The sequence below is a fragment of the Montipora capricornis genome, unplaced genomic scaffold (genome assembly GCF_036669925.1).
Source record: "Montipora capricornis isolate CH-2021 unplaced genomic scaffold, ASM3666992v2 scaffold_10, whole genome shotgun sequence".
NCBI lineage: Eukaryota > Metazoa > Cnidaria > Anthozoa > Scleractinia > Acroporidae > Montipora > Montipora capricornis.
In genome coordinates this window covers 12,501-22,500 of record NW_027179864.1, presented here as the reverse complement: position 1 = coordinate 22,500, position 10,000 = coordinate 12,501, and the positions used below count along the sequence as shown (strand labels likewise).

At 41.3% G+C, this 10,000-nt stretch overlaps 1 protein-coding gene across 1 annotated transcript; it reads left to right on the top strand.

The window, feature by feature from the left end:
* The first annotated feature begins 3 nt into the window (after positions 1–3).
* LOC138034260 (polycystin-2-like) lies at positions 4–3,253 on the top strand. The gene is made up of 3 exons (XM_068881790.1): positions 4–276; positions 1,457–1,619; positions 1,932–3,253. The coding sequence occupies exons 1-3, from the start codon at positions 4–6 to the stop codon at positions 3,251–3,253; spliced, it is 1,758 nt and encodes a 585-aa protein (XP_068737891.1).
* The last annotated feature ends 6,747 nt before the right edge of the window (positions 3,254–10,000 follow it).

Sequence of the window (10,000 nt, the reverse complement as noted above, 5' to 3'; positions counted from 1 at the left end):
GTTATGTTGGCAAAGTGCAAAGGAAAGAAAATATCTTCCGAAAGCCGTGAAAAAAAGACACCGGAGAAAGTGACACCTTTCCCAAGGTCAGGAAGAGAATTCTCAAGACTGAAGAAAGAGATTGTTGCTAAGGCCAAACGTCGTTCGTCCATTCGCCAAATAGGATTTTATATGACTTTTCTTGTCACAATTGGTGTGTTATCATATGGAAACAGAGACTCGACGCGGTATCTGTTCGCGAAATTTCTTGATGATCACACCGGATATTTTGAACAGGTATTGACTCTCAACACAGCCTTTTAACCTTTTTTTAATTTTGTGAAAAGAGGAAGGTAATCACCTTCACCTTTTCAAAAATATGAATAAAGAGAAATTGATCTGGGACTTTCCACACCCGAGATTACCTGATTTAGTCGAAAAGCGACAAGTCCGATTGCCACTCAACCTAGAAAAGACTTCGAAATGTTGAAAAAATAACAAAGATGCATCGAAACCTGTCGCTTTCGAAACGCTCCACCCTTAACACGACAATTTGTGGTGTATACCAACACCAAGGAAACACGAAAAGCCACAAACCCTGGCAAGAATGAATTTTGAAAGTCAGCTGCACTTTCATACTCTGTTGAACCAATGAGCGCTCTTTATTCAACTAGCCTATCACTGTTTTTCATTAGCATGTCTCCACCAATTGCATAGTACTCCCACTCCCTATATAAACTACAAGAAACACCCAGTTCCTCATTTCGTCCTAACAAAGGGCTAACGTTCGAAACGGCAGCCATTCAATAGTTTTCCTGAGGCAATTCGATCTTTCTAAACTCGTTTGATAAATCCAAATTGTTATGTGTTACTCTCCCACTGAACCAGGACCACATTTTCTTCCTAAAATAGCCTCTTTATAGAAACGTTTTGTTATTTTCTTAGTTTCATGGGCTTCGTTCCGATGTTGCGGGTCCTTCTGCATGCTTTTCACGGCTGCACCCACTACACGCTATTTGATTCGAAAATCATAACATATTTTTGCAACACGAAAAAAAGGTGCGCTAGTAACCAAATCTTTAATATATTTTTTCAAATATTAATTCTTTTTACATAAACTGTTGACTCCAGGAAATTTAGTAATTGCTTTTCGTGAGCAGGCCACTCTGTAATGAGAACTAAGTATATAACAATCATTTGACAAGTAAAATGTTCATTGAATTCTTCACGACGCTTTTTAGATCGCTCAGATTTAAGACATCGTGACAATTTTGTATTCACAAATTCCTGCGCTGGAGACATTATATGATTGTGATGTGTTTTATTAGATCATGAATCGTGTCTCTGAAACATCACAGTTAATTCCAAAGTTATAAGTTTGAAACTTAAATACTTTATGTTTTTTTAAATAATCTAATCTTTGATTTAAACGTATCCATCACATATTGTGCATGGTTTTGTGTCAATTCCCATTTAGGTTAAAACTTTCACCTCCTTCTGGGAATGGATGAACAAAACGTTGGTACCACATCTCTACCTCAGTCCCCATCAATCCAATTACCGAGAGTTACAGGCAGGGGATGAGCTAAAAGCTACTGTGATTGGAATGTTACGACTTCGTCAGCTTAGAGCAGTAAAAGGTTATTTTTTTCATTTTTTTGCTTTGGTTTTTAGTCGTATCGAGGTCGTATGTAACAATTGAAAATCACGAGGATTAATAGTACCTAAAGAGGAAAGGTCCTCAAGTGTGCCACTTTATTAGAACAATAATTTATTTATTTTTTTATTTAAAAACAGATCAGTTGCATTTTAATAAGGAAAAATAACATACATTTTTTTAAAATTCACGTGTAGGTATGAAAATTGATTAAACGTAAAACGTTGTCCTGCCATTTTCATTTTAATAACCGCATGCCTTTCTGGCTTTAACCTCACCTGTCTCTTATTTTCAGTTCAATGCCCCGCAGTACACACGATCAAGGATTGGTTTCCCCTTGCACGTTATGATTGCTACTCTTTTGTGAAGGAATCCAAAGATCCATTCATTCCCAAACGTGGAATTTTCCCTTGCTCTCGTCCATGGGTGTATCAAACAGCAGAAGAACTCGATGCGTCATCAAAATGGGGACATCATGGGTGGTATGGTGGAGGAGGGTACTCTGCTGACCTGGGTTATGATGAGGAAACTGCGCGTACAGTTGTTCATTCTTTACAATCAGGGCATTGGATTGACCGTCAAACAACAGCTGTGATCGTAGAGTTTACCTTGTTTAGCCAATCAATCAGCACATTAGCGGTTTGCTCTTTTTTCTTTGAAGTGCTTCAAACAGGACAGGCTGTATCGTTTAAGCAAATCAACACCATCTCATTACACAATACTGAATCCGTCCTCCAAGTCTTCCAAGGACTCTGCTTTGTTTTCTTCATCAGCATGTTTATCTACAAAGGTTTCGACACCACAACCACCATAATTCGCCGGGGAAGACATTACACCCGTTCTGTTTGGTGTTGGCTGGATGTGTCGCTACTCTGCACGTCCCTCTCTGTTTTGGTGTTCAGCTTTGTCAAGTCTTACCATATTGAAAACATTCTAGAATACTTAGAGCGCAACATCTTTGCTCCAGTCAATTTCCAGTCGGCTGTTCTACTGCAGGATGTTGAAAACTGTGCCTTAGCCACCCTTACCTTTCTTACCACAGTTAAGCTGTTGCAGTTGACGTATTTTAATATGTATACCAAAGTGTTTGCTAGTGCATTGCGAATCTGGTTGCAAAAGTTGCACTCTTATCTCCTTATTCTTTCAGTTTTGTTTTTTGCATTCCTTCAAACAGGAATTTTGCTCTTCGGGACCATTGTTTCTCGTTATTCCAGCCTTTGGTCATCATTCTCCTTTCAGCTTGAAATAATTCTTGGAAAGGTGAAAGCTCGACCAGAAAAGGAACTTGTTGAAGCTGTGCCTGTCGTTGGTCACGTATTCGTCAGTCTTCTTCTTTTCGGTATGACAATCATAATGATGAATTTCTTCATATCATCTTTAAATGATGCCATAAGAGATGCAAGAGCATTGCAGACAAGTGAGAAAAGCCAACCACCTCGAAACCAGGCTGATTCAAATATTCCAACTGAAAGATTCAAAGAGTTCTTTGACCGCATCAGCTACCAGTTGAAAGCCATAGATGTGATTCAACATCTGCCAGAAGCACATATCCTTGACAAAAAGCTGACAGAAGTCTTAAGGCGTCTGGATGAGGCATGTTCACATTACATCACATGAACGCGTGACAAAATGAACCGCCGACAAAAAAAGGAACTTAGACAGATTAGCACGCTAGACTAAGTTATTCATCAGGTTCATTATAGCGTAGAGATACTGCAACATCGCACAGGTAAAGAGCATTCAGTAGTACGAGGAAGAAGCCTCTGGGTGAAAAGAGGAATGGCGTCGGTTGAGTTAAATATATTATCCACATGGGACAAAGATGAAGTAAGTTTCTTTCCTTTTCAAATAATAAGAAGCAGCTTTCCTCAGAGCAACGTAGGCCTAGTTAAAAGTAATACGCCTAGCTGATCTGAAATTTTATCATATTAATTAGACGTTACCCGAACGGTTCCAGTAAAACCAATGTCAGAAAAGCTGTTAAAACGTCCAGACTGTATGTAAAGCCCATGTTATGTAAAGACATACGGTAATAGAGAGAGACTGTGACAATTGGGCCGGCTTCCGACAGCAGAGTGCAGAAAGACGTGTCTGTTTCATCATCATTATCATCAACATGGAATTACGGAATCGATATCACCAAGAGATCTCTCAAGGAACCGTCCATTACAACTACAAATATATACCATAAGAATACTTACACTGTGCTTGAAAAACAGCAAAATGGAATAAAATATCCAAGATTACATGTGCCGAAAAGTTGTTTTCATTGAGTCTTGATAGCAGAGTAAAAGTTATTTAGATTGGTGGCATGCTTAGCCTAGGTTCACACACCATTTCATATCATGTTGCCTCTGTAACAAAAAGTCCTGTGGGTTTGGCCTTGAAATAAAACAGTGTGAAAATTATATCTGTGGATGGTATTTAGTGTGAGATCAATATTCGGGTAAAAGCATTCTTTTTTTTTTTTCGTCTTGTTACTCTATGTTCTGCTTTTTTTTTTGGGGGGGGGGGGCATTTGTCAAGTTCTGACTATTGCCAGCCCCGATACACAACCACACATCACTCTGAGGAAATCAACATGTGGCAGAATCAATTAATTCAATATCGTCACTAGTTTGTCGAGGCAAATATATCTCCTTAGGGACATCAAGTACCTAGGTAACGTTACTGATGACGTCGCCTCCCTCGAGACTTAAAAGTGTTTCATCCTTCTCAACATGTTGGGGTTTGTATGCATTCACCCTTTTAACTGGAAGACACAATGAGGTTTACTTCGAAGCAGAAGCAGAGAGATCATATCATGTCCAAGTAAACCGACATTTTGTCTTGAACATTGAGGCTTAGGCGATTAGAAACAAGCCATTGTGTCAGAAGATTTGTGACATCGGCATACATTCTCACGTCTGATAGAAGGTTGGAATTAATCAGGTTATTAATTCAATTCCTACGACGTCTACTTCTTATATCTGGCAAGACTGTAAGAGCAGATTTCATGATCACTGAGACAGGTTCACTACAAATTTCATCTACGCCATTTATATCGGTGCAAGAAAGGAAACCTTCTACCTCCATTCCTTCTGTCAAAACCACCCACCGACAACCCCAAAGACTGGGAAGTTGCACGAAAGGCCAGCTGGAAATATTTACACATCCTCATCGGTGAAAGTCACCGCAAACTTCAATTCTTTGATGAAGATCGGCAGACTCAAACAAAACATCGAGTCGGCCATTACGGTCTCTTACTACGAGGCATTGTACCAAGCAATCGCGTCAGAAAACTGAACGGAGACACGAGCAAAAGCTGAATAGGCTACCGGCTGGCATGGGTGTAAACGAATTAAAGAAGAAATGGGTAGTAAGTATCTCCGGAAGAAGACTACAGGGCAACGAAATATCGCTACTGAGGAAAGGAATGAATTTTGCAATCACGACACAAAGCGTACCTACGAAAGATACACTCGCTTCTGTTGAAGCCGCAATATGCCACCTGGCACGAGAAAATCACGACGCTACTACAGCAGAGGTTTACGGAGCTCTGAAACATGCTAAATCACCAAAACAACGAAACTTGACGAATGAAGAGCGGAGAGCACTCAAAGAACTAAAAAGTGACAAAAACATTGTAATAATCAGAGCGGACAAAGGAAACTGTACAGTTGTCATGGAGAGAACCGACTATCGTAACCAGATTCAAGAAATGCTGCAAGATCAGAACGTCTATGTACCAACCATCGATAAAAGGCGCAATCCAACATCAAGAACGGAGCTTCAGTTGCAGCGAAAACGTTTGGGTTGGAAGAAAGTTGGAAACCTTAATGAAACAGTCTACTGCAGCTCCGCCCCTCCGAATCCACACCAGCATCGTTTTACGGTTTACCTAAGATTCATAAAGTGGAACTGCAGCACATGGACGACCGTCTCACTGTCCTGGAAGGCACAGAAACGAAAATACCACTGAGACCTATAAACAGCTGTATTGGCTCGCCGACTTATGAGCTTCAAAATACCTGGCTTCCTTAATGAAACACCTTGCGAATGCAACCGAATATTCTGTCAAGAATGCTAAACAGTTTGCAGAATTTACAAGTAACCAGGAAGTGGCCGACGACGAACTGGTTGTGTCGTTTGACGTGATCTCACTCTTCACCTCCATAACGATCGGAATGGCTATAGACATTGTTCAGAGAAAACTGGAGGGATCTGATGATTGGAAAAATCAATCACAGTTGACCAAGGACCAATTCCTGGACTCACTCTCCTTTCTTCCACACAACAGCTATTTCATATTTGAGGGAACCCAATACCATCAGGTATCGGGGTGTGCCATGGGATCACCAATCATCGCGATTATGGAATAGCTTGCACTGCAAGGAGTTGAGGAAAAAGCATGAGAAACTGAACCAAAATGGTGGCAACGCTTTGTCGACGAGTCGAATGCCTGCATCAAGAGAGATGGTGTTAAGGTTTTTCACAGCCACTTAAACTCGATAAATACCATCATTCAGTTTACAGTAGAGATGCCTACAATAACCATGTGCAAGAAGAGCATAGCCTTCCCGGACACCAACAACACTGTGGATGAAGACGGAAAGATCGAGGTGGTGTACAACGCAAGGCCACACATACGAGCAAGTATTTAGATTTCCATTCACAAAGCCCAGCGCAAAGCAAAAGAGCTGTTGTTAAGACCTTAATGGACCGCGCTAAATGCATTCCATCAACAACTGCACTAAGACGGAGCGAGGAACGACGTGTTATCGACGACCTAAAAGCTAATGGCTGTCCTGAAAACTTCATCAAGTCGGTCGATCAACCAAACAACGCACAACCAAAGCCCCGGGAGAACCCAAAAGCATATGCATCAATTTCATATATCAAAGGCGTGTCAGAGCGAATTGGACGGATTTTAAACCGCGAGCACATCAAGACAGCTTGCAAACCATTAAAAACACTGGGTCATGTTTTCAAAAAACCTAAGGACTGGCCGACAAAAGCACAGTTGAAAGGAATTGTAAACAAAATGAGTTGCAGAAAGTGCTCATTTATGTTATGGTTTTAGTGAATAAGGTTTGATGAATAAGAAGTTATTCATCAATAGACTAAGTGTTAATGAATAAGGTTTTTCATGAATAAGAAATTATGTAATTCCCAGAGCGGGTAAAGGTTTATATAGCATGTGTTCCCGCATTAACATTTTTTAAGTTAGTAGTTATTGAGTAAGATTAAAAGTTTTCGGTCGCCCGTTTTATCCGCGGGTCATTTCTTGCGTAGGGACGACAACTGGCTACGAGAAAGAAAAAGGTCGAGCGATGAGCAGCAACCGGCACAGCAAACGATAGTAGTGAATTCTTCCTTTATCGGTGGAGTCGAAGAGTTTATACCGGGCTCGGACTGGAAGCATTATGTCGAACGAGTAGAGACGTTCTTCGAAGTTAACAGTGTTGCTGAAGACAAAAAAGTACCGACGATACTTACCTTAATGGGTTAATAAGATGTATGCCTTACGTAGAAATATTGTTTCTCCTAGAAGGCGGAGGGAAATGTCGTTTGTGGAAATCGTGGATAATTTGGCCAAGCATCTGGATCCGAGGCCGATAGTCATAGCTGAGCTCTTCATTGTTAAAACATGTCCTGTGAAGGTGCCAAACCCGGAAAGTGGGAAGGCCACGTGGAAGCCAAAGCCGAGGTCAGGGAAAAAGAAGAAGAAACGGCAAAAGGTTTGTTTCGTCGAAGAAGACCTGACAGTCAAGCAATCAGCGAATGGAAGTGATTGGCCCATGTTTACAGTCTCGGATTCCCGTGGGAAGTGTAAAGAGTTCATTGTGCCAGTAACAATTGATGGCAAAACTGTGGACATGGAACTTGACACTGGGGCTTTTATAACTATTATTCCCGAGAGTGTGTGGACTGATGTTCTAGCTTCAAAACCCGTGGAGCGCACAGATATCAAGTTACGCCATTCACGAAGTCCAGGTACCCGAGAACCCAACAGAGCTGAAATCTTTCCTGGGAATGGTTAATTATTACCGAAGATTTATTCCAGGCATGGCGACTCTAGCTTACCCTTTGAGTTGTTTGTTAGCAGAGAACATTCCGTGGCAATGGACTAAACAATGTCCAGAAGCGTTTTTGAAGTTGAAGAGAATTTGCAGTCAGCTCCCTTGTTAGCGCATTATGACCCAAAGAAGCCGGTGCGACTAGCAGTTGATGCGTCGTCTTTTGGATTAGGAGCTGTGTTGTCACACATTTCTCCCGTACTCTCTCTCAGAGTGAACAGAACTATTCAGTGATTGAGAAAGAGGCTTTAGCCATCATCTTTGGCTGAAAAAAGTTTCACCAGTACCTTTTTACCTTGCTGACGGATCATAAACCTCTCACCTACATCCTTCGTCCAAAACGGGGGATCCCAGCCCTCGCTGCGTGTCGTCTTCAGCGGTGGTCCATTCATTTGGCAGCTTATACGTACGATATTGAGTATCGTGCATCCAAATACCATGGAAATGCTGATGCGTTATCGCACTTGCCGAGGAAAACTACAGAAGAAGCAGATGATTGGTCGATGGAGGGAGATCAAGTCAACAGTGTCAACAAGTCAACAATTTACATATATTGGAGAAAGTAAAAGAAGTTGGAAGTCTCGGGGGACTGAACACAAGCCTGGAACGAATGGGAATGTCGGCTCCGCGGTAAAACAACATGCCCAAACCACTGGCCACGACATACACCCAAATTGTGCGAGCAGTTTGGAAACAGGCGTGAAAACCAAGGAGAAAAGGCTTTTTCTAGAGTCGTTACATTATTTCCTGGACAAGAACTCTGTTAATGAGAAAGCACCCTTCCAAAGGGGTTACCCATCGCTGGTTTTCTCCGTTAGGAATAATGAACAATGACATCTTTTGCTATGTATTTGCATATATAAATGCCAGTTTTTAAGAGAGTTAAGAGAGAGTTGGCTGCCGGCAACGGCAGAGTGCTGACGTTCCATGCCCGAATAAAGAAGTTAAAACTCTAAAGCTGTGTTTACAAAACCAGACCCGTAACAGCTGTCATAGTTGTCACTTTTAGTCGTGTTATTGATGTATAGATTACAATTTGTCTAAAAAACAGCTCGCTTGGGTGAGAAAGCAAATGGTGTGGCCTTTCGAGGTGGTCCATTTTTTCTAGGTTTTACCCAAACGAGGAGAATTTTCTCCACCAATAAGATTTGTCTGTTTTGCTGGAACCTGTTATAATGATAATTAGGTTCTGGTTGGCATATTACTGAAGTAACAATGGGTGACGTCACAAGAAACATCGCTATATCATTAGTTGTTAGGAGTTTCGAGCACAGTACACACTCAGAGCCCACATTCAGATGTTCCACTGTTTCACCGTTCCAACAATTCCATAACACACAATGTCGTCTGACCAGCCATAAGCTGCTTGGCATCGTTCTGACACTTTCGAGGTAAGTCTTCGTTTTAACTCATAAGTTCTTCGTTTTAGATCATAGGATCTTCGTTTTAGATCACAGGGTCTTCGTTTTAGATCAGTGGGTCTTCGTTTTAGATCACAGGGTCTCGTTTTAGATCATAGGGTCTTAGGTCTTTGGTCTTCGTTTTAGAAACACCCGCTCGTGGCAAGGACGCTCAACCTATGATGGATAATGAAAAATTTGGAAAATTATTTCGCGATCTGAAACTGTACGACAAAAAATTTACGTCAACTGACACGGATTTAATATTCAACAGACCTGGCCGCCGTTGTTCAAACGATGGATAGCACTATCTGCCGCCGGAATAAATCACTATACACTGGATAACTCAATTGGCTTGGCTTGTGTTTATCCGGTCGATAGGGATTTATCCGGTGGATAGCGCTATCCATCGTTTGAACAACCGGGGCCTGAAGTATAGAGGTAAGCCTAAATAATGGTTGTGTTGGAGTATCTCATATGTTATCACTCGTGTTAAATCCGAGTTAATTGTCCCACGGTTGTTTCCTCCTCTTTGCAGCAAGACAGAACGGAAGATAGGCTTTAAAAGTTTCAAGAATGCCTTGAAATTGTGTGCAGAGAAAAAGTACGGAAGTAAAGACGACGTGCAAAAATTGATCGACAAAAACTTGACCCCCTGAGAACGGCGCAGTATGGAGCTAATTTTTTTTTTTTTCAATACCAGACTGGTCGTCAAGAAGTGAGCTAGAACTTTTTTGAATTTTTTTGGACAGAAACAAAGCAAATCAGGTGCTGTTGATCAAAGGACTGACACTTCAAAGTACACTGGATCTCATAAGGAACGGTTTAATGATAATGGCAAAGGCAAAGGCCTACAGGGTCGAAAAGACTTTGATTCTAAAGCCGCTGAAGGGTACGTTGGTGGC

Excerpts from the sequence above, each read along its gene's own strand:
- LOC138034260 (XM_068881790.1), top strand. The coding sequence starts at position 4 with ATGTTGGCAAAGTGCAAAGGAAAGAAAATATCTTCCGAAAGCCGTGAA. Across the intron at positions 277-1,456 it reads ACACCGGATATTTTGAACAG|GTTAAAACTTTCACCTCCTT; the intron begins GTATTGACTCTC and ends ATTCCCATTTAG. Across the intron at positions 1,620-1,931 it reads TCAGCTTAGAGCAGTAAAAG|TTCAATGCCCCGCAGTACAC; the intron begins GTTATTTTTTTC and ends TCTTATTTTCAG.